The sequence below is a fragment of the Gallus gallus genome, chromosome 2, assembly GCF_016699485.2.
Source record: "Gallus gallus isolate bGalGal1 chromosome 2, bGalGal1.mat.broiler.GRCg7b, whole genome shotgun sequence".
Taxonomy (NCBI): Eukaryota; Metazoa; Chordata; class Aves; order Galliformes; family Phasianidae; genus Gallus; species Gallus gallus.
Window position 1 is genome coordinate 45,829,182 of NC_052533.1, and position 15,740 is coordinate 45,844,921.

At 41.6% G+C, this 15,740-nt stretch overlaps 1 protein-coding gene across 2 annotated transcripts in view; it reads right to left on the reverse strand.

Moving 5' to 3' along the window:
- DCLK3 (doublecortin like kinase 3) overlaps nucleotides 1-15,740 on the reverse strand; it is a 28,672-nt gene that overhangs the window by 10,257 nt on the left and 2,675 nt on the right. For both annotated transcript variants that reach the window (XR_006938519.1, XM_015281696.4), the window contains exon 2: nucleotides 3,848-5,724. Coding sequence is in view for 1 of the 2 variants with exons in the window: in XM_015281696.4 (XP_015137182.2) it covers nucleotides 3,848-5,724 (1,877 nt within the window). In the remaining variant the exon portion in view is untranslated. The remainder of the gene's footprint in view (nucleotides 1-3,847; nucleotides 5,725-15,740) is intronic.

The following is a 15,740-nucleotide window of genomic DNA, read 5'->3' on the forward strand; positions in this document are numbered from 1 at the left end:
TCCAGAGGGACCTGGACAGGCTTGAAAAGTAGGCTGATGGGAACCTAACAAGATTCAACAAGGCCAAGTGCAAGATGTTGCACTTTGGTCAAGGCAATCCCAGACATGCTTACAGGCAGGGAGAAGCAGTCACTGAAAGCAGCCCTGCAGAGAAGGACTTGGGGGTCCTGGTAAATGAAAAGCTTGACATGAGCTAACAGTGTGCATTTGCAGCCTACTATATCCTGGGCTGCATCAGAAGAGGGGTGGCCAGCAGGGCAAGGGAGGTGACTGCCTCCCTCTGCTCTGTCCTTATAAGGCCTCATATGGAGTACTTGTGTCCAGGCTTGGAACTCCCAGCACAGGAAGGATGTGGAGCTTTTGGAACGGGTACATAAGAGGGCCGTGGAGATGATGAGAGTGCTGAAAAACCTCTCCTAGAAAAAAGGCTGAGGGAGCTGGGCTTGTTCAGCTTAGAGAAGAGAAGCCTCTGAGTTTAAACTAGAAGAGCAGAGATTTAGATTAAATATTAGGAGATCTTTTATGTAGAGGGTGGTGAGGCATGGGAACAGGTTTCCCAGTGGATGCCCCATCCATGAACCGGTTTAAGGCCAAGCTGGATGGGGACCTGGGCATCCTGAGCTAGCAGCTGACAACTCTGCCCACAGCAATGGCATCGGAACTAGATGACCTTTAAGATCCATTTCAACCCAATCCATTTCAGGGTTCTACAGTTGAACAGGATTTTAACTCCAATGCACGTGGAAAACTCTGACAGCCTTCTGCGTATTTGTACATAGTGTCACAAAACCAAAGTTACTTCATAAAAAGGTTACATTTCACAGTGTCATACACATGAAAACACAAGGAAAAAAGGAAAAGCAAGAAGAGGAAAAAACCCAAACTCATAAGAAGCTGTAACACTATTAGTGCATTTGGGAGTGGTACAAGGATATAAGTTTACAGTCACAAATATAGAAATATACACACCCAACATCAAAAAAAAGGGGGGACAGGAATGTGGCTTTATGTCTTCTACAGTTATAACCTGGAAAAAGATTCTCTACACCTTAAATTCAAATTTCTGACCCATAAGTCACCACCTGTGGAATTAAACAGCAGCCCCATAGCTAAAAATCTTGCTAGGAAATTCCACTCCTATGCTCTTCCAGTTAGCCTTAAAGAAGTGACCACCTTATTTTGTGAGACCAAATACACCACACTGCAGAAGCTTGGTAGCAAAGGCTTTCTTGCTGAACACTTAATCCTACACCAGGTGATTCTGTTAGCAGAAAGGAGGGGGGGTTCAAAGCAGGTGTCTTTACACCAGCTGTCACACAGATTTTGTTTTGGTAGCACAAGTCACCACCTTTCTGCCTCACAGCTATACTGCAAAGAGTTTGAAAGCTGTGGGCAGACACAGTAATGAAAGACGGAGGGGGAAAGCCAAAAAGGATACCGGTGGGCTGTTACAGAAGTCTTTAACTAGAAAATAGTCCCGTAAGAGCAACAGGAATAGCACAGCAAACTAATTAAACCAGGTTTCTAGTTCCTGTGTGAATAATTTTATAATTCACTAGACAACGAAGTGTATTTGCACCTTTTCCTCTGTAAGGAGGGAAGCAGTTTCTCTTCTTTCCCCGGCTGCATATTTTCATGAAACTTCTGGACTAGATTAGATTGGATATTAGGAAGAATTTCTTCACAGACAGGGTGGATGAGGCATTGGAACAGGCTGCCCAGAGAGATGGCAAAGTTGCCATTACTGTAGGTAATTAAGAGCCAAGTGGGCATGGTATTAAGGGACAGGGTTTAGAGGTAAATTGTTCGTGTTAGGTGATGGTCAGACTCGATGATCTTGAAGATCTTTTCCAACCTAAATAATTTACTGGAAAGGCAAGGGCCTATTTCTGTCCTCTGTGCACAAACTGCCTAGGGAGACCAACTCAGACAGAAATCTGTGGTGTAGAAATGTGAAGTGAAGCAAGAGCTGTCCCAGAACCAAGGACAAAAAGGAGACACTGCAGGATGTCAGTACTTCCAGAAGACAGCTTCCAGCCCCTCACCCAATAACAGCAGATAAACCCATAAAATTTGCTTCACTAGTGGTTGTTACTGTTCAGCTCTGGCTGTCATGAAGCTTAGCAGGAGCTGTCCTTCCTACTCTAAGGAGTCAGCACATTAAAATTCAGAAAGCTAGACACCTGCTCAAATGGCTTGTATTTTTAGGGATACTTATTAGATAGCTGATGAGCTAGCCAATATTATCAATAATTTACAGGCTCATTTGATTTGTTGAATACGCTAACTTAAAAAAAAAAAAGTTGTTTCTAAAACAGCTATTCAGCCCATTAACAAGCAAGGTGAAACCACAAAAGGTAAAATTTTCTTTCTTGTTCAGCTTGTGCAATGCAGTTCTTACATAACAAAGTACCTACACAGGGGGGCAAGTCTGTCCTTGCAAACACATTTTCTGTGCTTTCAGCCAGAGCAGGCAACACAACTTCTGTGTTACAAAACTTCGCCACTGTCCATGAATTTCTGCATCGCAGTGCTGTGAACTACAAGTGAAAACCATCAGATGAGACCTGAACCATGTCTCTCTTTTCACTTACTGTATCACCATGAAGATTGCATATTATACACAGAGAATCATCTGGTCTCAAGTGTTTCATATGCACCAGTTTAATTTCAGTAAAGAGGAAGGAGCGGGACCCGGCTTATAAAGGAAAATCAGCTTCTGAAAGAAATTCCTTCAGTTCTGAGTAAAATTTTGCTCTAATAGCAAAACAAGGGAAGAAGGCAGGGTACAGAACCACACTTATTTCTGCAAACCAGCCACTTGTACTCCCTATCTTTTATTTATGCAAACATGCCACATAAGTATTTTCATCAGACAAATCGGGACGTGTAGCAGGACCGAACATAGACACCACTGGTTAATCAAAAGGTCTGGATACAAACCTTACAGGCCCAGCTTTGTTCCACCTCTGCACAGCCTACAGGCTACACTGCTGCCTTTCTCCAGAAATTCACACTTGCTAACATTAATTCCCTTAAAGAACTGACTGGCACATAGGACTGAATTGTCTATTACCCTTTTTTGGCTAACTACAATCTTCCACCAGCAGATCAAATTAGCTCTGTTAGAGAAAGGCAAATATTTGATAACTGCCTGCTATGAAATTTGGAACCCTGGGAGAAGAGCATAACAAATGACTGGCAAGGAACAGTTGTTTATTTTCACACTCCTATAATGGGTGTCATACCAAGAGTCAATATTGAAAACATTTCTATGCATATTCACATGAGAGTAAGTCTACTAACTTCAGTGACAGATGCAAAGAATGTGCTGGAAAAAAAACTTATAGAAATCACTACAGTAGAGGACTATCATCACAGTGCTCTTCAGGATGGGTGACTGCAGTGTCAGGATGGGTGACTGCAGTCGACAAAAACTCTACCAAATGTATTAAAATTGCTAACGTCACTTATTAATTTTGATCTGCGAGGAAAACAGCTTATGATTCAGTACATGCTTTGTGAATGCAAAACATTCAAGCTTGGGTACCTAAATTCAGATGATAAATAGCATGCAGAATTTCAGTAAAATTCAAATGCTCGCTAGTCCTGAAAGCCAGGTCATTTTCATTTGAATTTCTACTTGCAAGCAACATCATCTGCAACATACAGTAGATGTATGCAAAATGATCTGAAAAGCTAATTTCATTTCAAGGTTGTATTCACTTTTCCAAACAGTACTGCAGCAGTGTATTCTCTCTGCATATTCCTTGCACAAAACTATTCAAACATTCATAATAAAAAGGAAAATAAACCCAACTCCGGCACAATGTTTGCCAGTGCTTACCAAAAGGTTCTCTGGTTTGAGGTCCCTGTGGACAATGTTCTTGCTGTGAATATACACCAGGGCTTCACACAGGTCAGTGATCATGACAGCTGCATCATGCTCTGTGAATTTCACACTTTCTATGATTGCATCAAATAAGTCCCCTCCTGGGACATATTCCAGGATTAGATAGATCTCAGCCTCCGTCTCATATACTTCAATTAAGCTTACTATATTGGGATGAGAAAGACTCCTAATGATCAGAATTTCACTCTCCATCATGTCCTCCTTTCCCTTCAGCTTGGATTTATCAACAATTTTCATGGCGTAGATCTGATTTGAGTCACAGTGGCGACATTCCTTCACCACTGCAAAATTCCCATCGCCAATAGTCCTGCCAATCTCGTAATGGTTTTCTACATCAGTTCTGCTTTTTATGGCATGCCTTCGGCTTGTGCTTTCCAGTCCCTGAGCCTTGTTTTCTTCTTTATTAGATCTACGCTCTCCTGTTTTCTCTCGTCGTGTCACGTCACTCTCTCTATGTATGGTATTTCCCTCTCTCCTGGCACCCTCCACTTTAGCCCTTTGTCCCTCTCTACCATCCCCATGTGTTTTAGATGGTTTCTCAGCATCCCTTGGAGTGTCTTTCATTAGCCAACCATTTTGGCTTGCTACACAGCTACTTCCATTTTCGTCCTTCATTTCATGAGCTATATGCAGCCCTTCTACAGCATTCTTCTTTATTTTTACAACTTCCTTCTCACGGTTTTCATGTTTCTCCAGATCCCTTTCCTTCTCAACGCTCCTTTTTTGTTTTTCCAGTCCTTCACTAGCATTCCTATGTAGAGGCTTCCAGGTCCTTCTACAGCAGCTATCTTTCCAGCCAACGTCTTCATCCTCTAGAGAAATTTCTGAAGATTTCGGGCAATTCCTGATTTTTGCATTTCTTTCTGCATGGTACCTCTGACACACGCGTGCATTCAGGTCTGCGTTCTCAAATGAAGTCTCTGCCTGCCTTTCTCTTTGCAACTTTTGCCTGGCCTGCCTTTCCCGTTCACACTTCTCACACCTCAACACCTCCACAGAACTCTCTTCTAACCCTTTCTCAGGACTCCTATCTTGGTTAAGGTACCTCTCATCTTCTCGAGCTTTTCTAGAAGGCCTCACTCCTTGTTCACCACTCCAACTCCCTCTAGTCCACTTTTTTTTGGTTCTCATTTTTTCTTCTTGCCTTGTCTTGGATTGGCTTTTTCCAGCTACCATTTTGGGAGACACAACATCACTGCAGTTCGTGGCAATTTCTGCTTCATCAAAGCCACCATCCACTTTTGAAGCTTTATCACACAGCCTGCTCTTCAGTTTTTGGGACTGCTCCTCATTCTGCTGAATTGCACTGGCAGCATACGGATTTTCAGGACAAAGTTCTTGTATTGCCACTTCCAGGTTCTTCAAAGTAAGGGGCTCCCTGCCCAGAGCTATGAACGCATCACCTTCTCTGAAGAAGTCAGAAACACTTTGGATTTCTCTGCCTCTTAGACTGTAAAGCTTTCTCACACGATCATTCTTCCAGCGTGGAAATCCCAGAGCTTCTGAAATGTCAGCCATTAGCTGTTCAAAGGTCTGTACCGATCTCCTGTTCAGAAGCAACGTTATCTTTCTGAGTGTATGCCCACAGGGTCTCACTACTGTGATAATCCTTGGCTTCACAGGACTGTGCTCTGAATGTATTGTGTGAAAACCATTCCGAGGATTAAAACATGAAGACCTACAACTGCTTGCATTCACACATTGTTTTCCACAGTTTCCACGACCAACAGGAGGACAAGTCCCACGCAGTTTCCTCTCTGTTACCTTTGAGCTTGCACTTTGTGACATATGGTCAAACATGCTTCGGTGTCCTAAAGCAAAGAAAGAGTGGGGTATATTATTCATTTTCCATCATTAGATCATTATAATAGTTTTCTACGTAACTACTGAGTTTACAAATTCAAAGTAAGGATCCTTGCACTGAGTGCTTCAACAAAGCCACTAGAGTATAACTTCACATACATGCAACTACAGACATTGTGAGGAAATATATACTTAGGTGTGTGAGGAAATGTAAATACCAGGTTTACAACAAAGACATTCTATTTAGAAAAAATATGGTGTCTAAATGCCTTCAACTCCTCCTCCCCCCCCCCAAATGCCAACTCCTCCTCCCTCCCCCACCCCCCCCCCCCCAAAAAATAGGCTTACTTGTTTAACATCTTTTTATAAATTTACCTTCCGTGAACTTATGCTTCCGTTCTAAACCCAATTACAATTTCCACCGCTAAACCCTACAGCAAGTTCCACAGCTGTACCACATGAATTAAGAGATATTAATTAGTTTTGTTTTAAAATTGCTACCAGATGCGTATGGATGTGCAACCTTATATTCTTTATAAATACCTCCCCTTCATATTCCCTGAACCATTCATTTAGTTTCTAGACTTCTATAACAAGTAGATTATTTTATAGCTATTTTATACTACTTTTTGTGGTACTTTTATTGCATTTTTTCCTTAAAGAAAGACCATCTTAGTTCTGTTTGATATTTTGGTTTGACATCTTATTCTAAAAATGTAAGTAAAATCACAAAGCCTTGAATAACTTTCAGGGACAATTCTTCCTCCAATATTTCACCTTTGAACACCAAGCAACAAAGAAAACAGCACCATTCTTCACATATACTTCTGAAAAGGAAGAACTGAAAACACGATACATGGTTATGGCCAAGTCATCACACAATTCAGTTCAGAAACTCAAGAATAAGCTAAGAATAATACCACTATAAAGTATTCAAATCTCTTGTACTTATTAAAACTTGATTGTCAGGCAATTCTTTTCAGTCTCAAGAAATAAATTTCTAGGATGAGACCACAGAATGCTTCCAACTCCATTTAACAGTCTTATAATTCAGTAGGGAACAAACATTTAATGCATTTGGACTAACAGGATCAACCCAAAGGAATAGAATCACAGTGATTATTGAACTTTTACCAGGAAATTCTCATACACAAATGGCTTATCTCCCAGAGAATCCCACCCATTTTTAATACATCATTATGACTACATAGCCACATGACAGGGTTACAGTCTGCAAAGGAAAACTCATGCATTTGACAGGTCCTCTTGGGGCTAGAGGTCAGACACACACGTTCAAGAGCTCTGGCAAGCTGAAACCAAAACATGACAATGTTTTGGTTTTCAACTACTAAAATGCCATTTTCGGTATTTCAATTTCTGTATTTTTTCTTTCTTCAAGGTAAAACAGAGTGAGAAGCAATTATACCCCTCACCTAGGAGAACAAAAGGAAAAACTACACCAAGATACACTGCTGCAGACCCTCTCTTTGCTACTGCCTACTATTTGGTGCCATGATTCCAGGCATCCTTCATTGTAATGCTCTCACCCCCAAGTGCTGCATGCCCCTCAGCATGTCCCTTAGCTTTTGGCTTCAATTCACTCCTCTGCCAAACAAGATAGATATTTCTTCTCCAGATAAATATTACGAAGACACCCGGCTGCCAGCATGCTGATTGAAGACGTAAGCATTATATAAGAGCTATGTGACTAATGCTTGGTGGTGGCACAAGTTATTTCTGTCTTCATTCTAGTTTTTAAGGATGATCTCGTTACTGAAAGATGATAACATGTGCTAGTAATTTTTAAAGCAGGTATTTACATCGTACCCAGAATAAAGCCAATTGTGAATGGAGGGGGGGGGGGGGGGGGGGGGGGGAGGGAGGAAAGTCAGATATAATAATAGTTCTCTGAAATCTAAATCAATTCCAGACTATGTTGGTTACCAGGAACTGCTGAAACTCCAAATTTAATCAGCATTTTCAGATTCTTGCATATCCACTGTCAAAGTATTGCCTTACTTACAGGATCAGCGCAGAACATTTTTACAGCTTATAGTCTTGATACAACACAAAAACAATGCTGCACTAATAATGATCTTTCCCATAGGTTATGTTTCTCCCAGCTATGCTACCATTACCACACCTTTTGCAAACCATTCATTTTAAGTGCCTGGCTACACTGTTGACTGTTTCAATTACACCAATAATGTTCCCTCTCTTCACTAGTCAGCTAAGCTTTAAATGGAAACCACATTTACTTTTTATTCTATAACAATCAGAATAAGAGCAGTTTTATTCAATTAAAATGAACAACCCAGGACTGTGTTTTTGTGCTTGCTAAATTGCCTTCATTCCTAGCCAAAACAGCTTGACACAAATCATAAGTTAATATATATATATATATATATATATATATATATATATATATATATATCCATTTAAGGAGAAAGAATAATATCACATCTTTTTCTAACAGGAAAAAAATAAGTTACATGAATGCCTAAATAAATAACAAGTTATCTCCTACTGTTTCCTGAGGAAAGTGGGAAGTGCCAAACTTTGTCAAAGTGGTTGCAATGACTAATCTATATATTACATAAACTAAAAAATAATTTCAATTGCCTGTTACAGCTATGCATTTTATTCATTTTCTAGTTAAGCAAATTTTAATTATCTGATACGAAGCAAGCCCCAGTCTTTCAGGGAAAACAACACAAAGCATTTCTAGAAAGCCTTTAAATATCATAAATGAATCCCTAAAGCTTCAAATCATATTGCTTGAAACCTCGTTTCTATATTTAAACAGAAGTGGGAGAGAAAGGAAGAGGGAGGTGGGATTAGAAACACACTTCAATGAGTCTGAATGCTGGCAACTGATACATCAGAGAATAAAACTTGTTTTCCTTTTCACTGTCTTTGTGAGAGCTAATGGCTATTAAAATTTATAAGAAATATGTATATTTTATGTGCACAAATACATGCATATGCGTTGATTGTTTGTTGTTTTTTTTTTTAAACTATATACACTTGCATACCACTAAGTATTAAAAAATAGGGTAATGCAGAAGATGAAGGCAGAGAGCTAGGGGAACAGCATGGCTGAGGCAGCTGCTGGAAGGGCAGAAGCACTGCGTGTCCCACCTAAGCCATCCACATTGGCACCGAGAAAAGAAAACTAGGGCTCAGAGCAATACAACATTCCAGATGAAGGTGACATGATGGTCTTGTGGGGTAAACTGATCACATCAAGTCCTTAGAGGAGCAGGGAGGATGAGACAGAGGGATTTGAGGACCCAAGTACGTAGCAGAATGAGTTCATCCATCTGCTGACCACAGCGTAAGTGCCTCCTGGAGAAAACGTTGGTTGCTGAATGGAGCATAGCTTCTAGTGCTCATTTATAAAAGCCAATTCAAAACCCATTTGCAAAAGTCGTAGTCAGTTCTAATGGGAGTAGAAGGTGAGTGTGAAGCATAGGATGGAAAAGCATTAAATTTCCTCTAGAAGACCCCTCCTTGTAGAGGTCTGGTTCACTTAAGCACTGAATAACGTGTGTAGCAGAGTGTGCCAGAGGTCACCAATCATGGCAATTAAAAATTTATTGCTGCTATTTGCCCTTCAAAAGTCATCCCTTCCTTTGACTAGCCTAAGTTTTGCTCATTAATTAAAATACTTCCACTCATCTTACATTCCTTCGTGGCTCTCCAGTTGGAGATCACAGTTTCAGTAATTAACTGAATGGTTTACCCAGCAGCTAATTCTGCTATCAAGACACAGGTTGCCATGCAATTAAATTTTTACCTGGAGTATTACATCACAATTTAAAACAGAAAGAAACACCGAGGTAGGATTGAGTTATGGCATTGCTTTCTGTGAGTAAAACGTTGATACTTAAGGCCTGTAATTTATTTTGAGGGCTTTAGATCAACATGATGGTCTTTACTTATGAAATCTCCCCAAAAAGTTATGAGGATTATTCACACAAGTAAAGCTGCACATGATAGAAATTGTGTATTGGGAGTGGTTTTGATGTATTGATCCCAAAACAGCATACGTGTGGTACTGTCCCAAAGATGAAGTGAAAGAAAGCACTAAAAGCTGTCTTTTCCTTAGGCCCCAGAAATTCCTATTGGAGATATACAAAACAAACATGCCAGGGTGGGAGAACAGTCTCAATCTGAACCTAGCTCTTCTTGAGAGGCCCCATCTGGAGTACTGTGTCCAGGCCTGGGGCCCCCAGTACAGGAAGGACATGGAGCTCTTGGAACGGGTCCAGAGGAGGGCCACTAAGATGATCAGAGGGCTGGAGCACCTCTCCTGTGAGGAAAGTTTGAGGGAACTGCGCTTGTTTAGCTTGGAGAAGAGAAGGCTCCGGGGAGACCTCATTGCAGCCTTCCAGTACTTGAAGGGAGCATAGAAACAGGAAGAGGAATGGCTGTTTACAAGGGTAGATGGTGATAGGACAAGGGGGAATGGTTTTAAACTGAGACAGGGGAGGTTTAGGTTAGATATGAGGAGGAAGTTTTTCCACCCAGAGAGTGGTGACATACTGGAACAGGCTGCCCAAGGATGTTGTAGATGCCCCATCCCTGGAGGCATTCAAGGCCAGGCTGGATGTGGCTCTGGGCAGCCTGGTCTAGTGGTTGGCGACCCTGCACACAGCAGGGGGATTGAAACTAGATGATCATTGTGGTGGTCCTTCTCAACCCAGGCCATTCTATGATTTATGCCCAAGTATTAAGAAGCATCTCCAAGTAGCTGGGAGCGAACAATCTCTCCAACCTTTAACTCAGAACAGCCATAACACACACTGGTTACCAGTGTGCATCAGCAGCCAGATGCTCAGGAAGTGTGCTATCTTGAGCTCCTCTACTTACTGTAAATTATTAAATGTTGCAAGTTTCAGGGCTAGTCTACACCATTAGTGTCCAAGACTGAAGAAGCAGTATGACCAGTCTCAAGGTACTAAATTAGTTATGCGGAAACAAAATATGATCACAGGCATCCTTTTACAGCAAGTGAATTTTACATGGGCATTATTTACAGCTCCACAATTGGAAACATTGGCTTTTTTTTTTTCCCCTCTAAACAGCCATAGCTATAGCTCCCTGTCTTTTCTGCCCTTCTGATCACCATGCCTCCCTGCCAGGCTTTACAGCATTTTAAGAAGAGATTTTGTTTGAGTCAGGAATTTATTACCAGTAACAATGAAAGGCAGTTACCCTGCATCAATTTTGACCAAATAACATCCTATACAGAAAAAGAAAGTCAAAATTCACAAGGTGTGGATAGAGGCAGTGTTAAAGATTGCAGGACAATCCCAGCTGGCTCCTAAGAAAGCTCTAAGGGCTTACACAGCTCAGATCCAATGGAGGGCCTTTAGGACTCAAGTATGCTTTAGCCCCAGCAGGATTGGGAATTACTTGTGAAACGTGGGATAAAGAGGCCTGGAAAATTGGTTAAAAATGGAAGTTGACAAGGGAGGAATGCAGAAAGAAAACCACAAAAGGCAATGGGACAGAGAGCTTGTAGGGAGAGAACAAGACTGGGAATAGGAAAAGGACCTGAACAGGGCCTTGCTCTTCTGATATAATCATTCAAAAGCCAGCCTGCATGTAGCTGAAAAAGGAAACCTGATTAGCTGAAAATGTAGCTGAAATTTGGGATGAGAGAATAAGAGAAAAGAGGGGACCAAGAAGTCACAAGTGGGGACTGGGATAGGCTGCAGAGAAATGGCAAATAGGCCCACAGTATGATCCTGGCTAGCAGCAATTTCTGGGAACTTTGCTGACCCAGTGAAAGCAGATGGAGACTGTAGTTCGGATGCAATAAAACATGAGAATGAGAACATGAGCAGGCTGGGAAGTCAGCCTAGGTGCTGGACTTTGGCAAAAAGACAGGACTGGGAGCTGTATCAGAACCATCCTCACTCCCTGGCCGGCTTCTCTGCAGTTCTGGATATCTACCTCTTTCTCAGGCCACTTCACTCTCTTATAGATTAAGTGGAATCAGGACTGCACTGTCAAAAAGCATTCTCTATAGAAACTTAATCTCTGCAATTTGAGGAGTTGAAAAGAAGTAAAGAATATAGGAAGAAGAGTTATACTGCCTAAGGGAGCACAGGCCTGGAGAACTGGGCAGTATCTGAAGCAATTCCACAGAGTTTCAAAGCAAACAACTTAATCTAGATTTTTCAGAGTGGATTATATTCTGGTGACCAAAACAACATCCTGAGACCTGATCTGCAGAGCTGCTCAGTGCCCATACTTGTAAGGGAAAATGCTGGAAGCTGTATGTCAGACATTAATATACCACATATGTAACACTAAGCCACCCCCAAATCCTTGGCCTGTGCATCTCAAGTGACATTTCTGCCCAAGTTAAAGAATTTTTCACTTATTTCACTTATATTTTTGTATCTTGACTTCCACTGAACATAAAGCAGTGGATGCCCTCCCTTCAGTGTTTTCACAAAGACATTAACCCACATTTGCTGCTGCAGCAAAACCCATAACAGAAAATCCTACAAGTTAATAAACCAGCACTAAGAGCAGGGTTCAAAAAGCATGCAGTGAAAAGCATGAACAGCCAGGGTAAACTGCAAGCAGATGCTCATTATTTAAGCTTTGTCCGTCCTGTGCACTGATGGAACCAGAAACCCCAGGGAAAAAAGCAGCATCTGATAATTTAATTAATGGTTATATCATAATGCACAGGAACAGGAGTAGGTGGCAGCACCACTCATCAATAGTCATAAAGGCTTGACTTTGTAACCTGAATAATGTTAGATTCTAAGTACCTGGCCTGGTAGAAGTATATTGAGCAATGATACACGTTTGGAATATCTTTGATGCTAAGACAGCTCTAAAACTTACTCCGCGATAAAACGTTACTGTAAATCATACTGGATCATAAACATGATCTACAAAACCAAATAAAATAAGCACAATCTAAATATTTTTAGACAAAGTGTATTTTGTCAGACAACAACAGAAATCAATCCATCATGCTCTTTGCACATATTCCAACCCGTATTAGCTATTGGTGCAGCAGGAAAACAAAAGCACATTCAATCTTCCAAATACTCCTTATCATCTGGACACCTCCAAGAACATTTGTAATACCATCACAATCGAAAAAGGGATTTACTTTAATCACGATAGCATCACTTCTACTACCCCAATGGGCATCTCCAATCATACTCATGCCAGCATATTCGTGTTCAGTTTGTAGCAGCGTAACAGAGATAACTGCTGACCCAGTCTAACCCAATCTGTAGAAAACAAATTCCCCAGCAGCTCAGGCAGCATTCCGAGTTCACTGAAGAAAAACTAATCTGAGTTTATCTACAAAAAGGACAAACAAACCAGAATAATATATCTGTCTCATAAATACGCAGTTTTAGCCCTAAAAGATCCTGTAAAATTAGTATGATGGGCTTCCAAGTTAATCATATTTCATGATTTCACATCAAGCATGCTTAACTTTGCACGCAGTATTATTTTTTCTTTAACTGTCAGCCCTGCAAATTCAGCTGTGTGTCAAGTTGGGTTCCTTCTTTCCCACACGTCACCAACAGAACTAAAGTTTCTCCTGGGCAAATTATGTCTGGTCCCATTAAGTGAAAGCTAAAGTGTCAGCTGTGAGGAAAGAAAACATCCTTAGTACTGATCCTGGAGTACAAAAGAGTGGGAAACATACACCTTTGCGCCCACTCCCTGATCTCATAAGCCCTAAGCAGGCACCGAGCAAGCTTTTGGTTTGAAGAACGAAATAAACATTATGCCATGCAAACCAGAAGCTAGAGATCTCCAAACCTTTCTGTCCCCAAAACGCCCATTCTCATTCTTCCGCATATTTACTCTACTTCCTTCTCCCTGTCCATTCCCTTCTCTCTTTCCACTACCAGGTTTGGGACAGCCCACTACAGCACCCAAAAAGTAGGCAGGTGTAGGGAGGGCACACGTTAAGATGGGAAGGACTGTCTGGCGGGACAGTCTGGGTGAAGAATCTCGCATCCAGCTGCACTACCGCCAAGGGAGGAAGCCTGAGGGACACCCACCCAGGATCTCTTGCTGTAGCTATGCGATCTCTGGATTCTTCCATTCTGAGGACTGATGCTGCCTCTGTGTCACCCACAGCCCAGCGTGGGTGCCAACCTGCAGTGGAACACATGTAGGAGGCTCAGCATGCAGGAGCATGTGACCGTATTTACTGCATTTGGGAATCATGAGGGATAAATGACATTTAACAGCTATCCTTCCTTCTTTCTCCTCAAAGAAGTTAAAGTCAAGAGTTTTCCTTTCCTCTTTTTTATTTTCCCTGCACTTCTGTGAAACGTCCAGAATCACTTCAGAGTCTGCCCTGTTCCTCACCCATCTGGCTCCCCCCAGAGACTGAGACTGCTGCGAGGCAGCCAGATTTGCCCTGATGGTTTTACACTCCCTTTCCCCATCTGTCCATGGTGCTTGGGCAATAATTACCCTCCTGGCCGCTCATCTGCTCCCCCTGCAGGCCCTCAGCAACCCCACCACACTGAGATTTTCTAAACCAAGCCATTTGTAATTAAAAAAAATAAAATATTTACAGCAAACACAGATGGCTATTGCCATGTTAGTGTTAAACTGAGCTGAATCACTCAGATCAGCAGATGAAGGTAAAGATTACATGTAGTCTGGTAATGAGTCACAAGTACCATCGTTTTTATGGGGTTTTTTTTTAGAGTAGAACTCCACTTTCATTATCTATTCTTTCTGACATTTTAAGGGTAGAAAATTAAAAAAGTGAGCATGAAGAAAGTCCTTTAAAGAAGTATACAAATGCATAATCTGTAAAGACTAAGTGCACTACATGTGAAATCAATCAATGCTTTCAGATACGCGAAGCTCAGTTCAACTTGTAACCCTGCATAATACCAAAAAAAGAACATTATGAAACTGCTCATTTATTTCATTTTTTTCAAAGCTGACAGGCAGTATACTTTGCTGGGAACAGTCTTGCCTGCTTTCTGGAGTTTGACAGGTTTAGGGTCTGTCCCAGTAACCAGAGAAGTGAGCTCTGCAGTCTGGGACCTTCCAGCACGGGAGGACAGAACGCGCGGAGGGAAACAAAAGCATCTTACACAACAGCAAAGTTTGCCAGGATCCATCTGGCAAAATTCTCCATCTGTTTCTCAAGGCTCAATGCACAGGCAGTTTCACTTCCACATTAATGCTCCTGACCTCAAAACTGCCATATACGTATGTTGCTCCAAAAGTAATGCCTCCTACTTATTTCCATGGAAACTACAACAGATGCAAGGAGCACAATAACACTATTTGATAGAGCAAATTCTTAGCTACAAAGCACTATTTTTCAACATCATCACCACCATCAGCTACGTATTTTCACCAGCAACAAACAAGAGCCTGCATGCCATGCTTATAAATCTCTGCATCAGCAGAGAGGACCCACTGTCATTGTCTGCTAAAACACACCACCCACCGCCTCTCTGTGCTCTCATATCTACTGCTGAATGTTTATGGAGAGCCAACAAGCGGCAATGAATGTCAATGGGTGCCACATTTTCCATACAGAGGAATTTAGAGACACATCTTTGCTTCTTACAAGCTTCCATGTCAGACACCCATTGGTCAGACTGCCCCTTCGCTGCCTTCTTTCACATGGCAACAAAATGTAATGGAATATTGGCAGAAAGGTTCAACCCCTATTGCCATACCACCAACACCCACCTCCGACATCGTGGGCCAACGTAATAAAATGGGAGGCATTACTTTTGGAGCAGCACTCATATTTCTAATTAATTGCTGCTGTTTCATCACAGGTAAGTTTTCGCTGCTTTTTAATCTTTTTAAACCAACACTGTCTCAGCCGAAGGAGCAGGAATCTGTTTCTTTTAGTTTGGGATTTTACTTCCATTGCTTCCTAAATCTCAACTTGATGACTAATCAGTTGCATCTGAGCAAACCCAGTGGAAAAAAAAAAGAGATCTTGCAGAGGTGTCACTGAGGGTTTAATTAGGCTTCT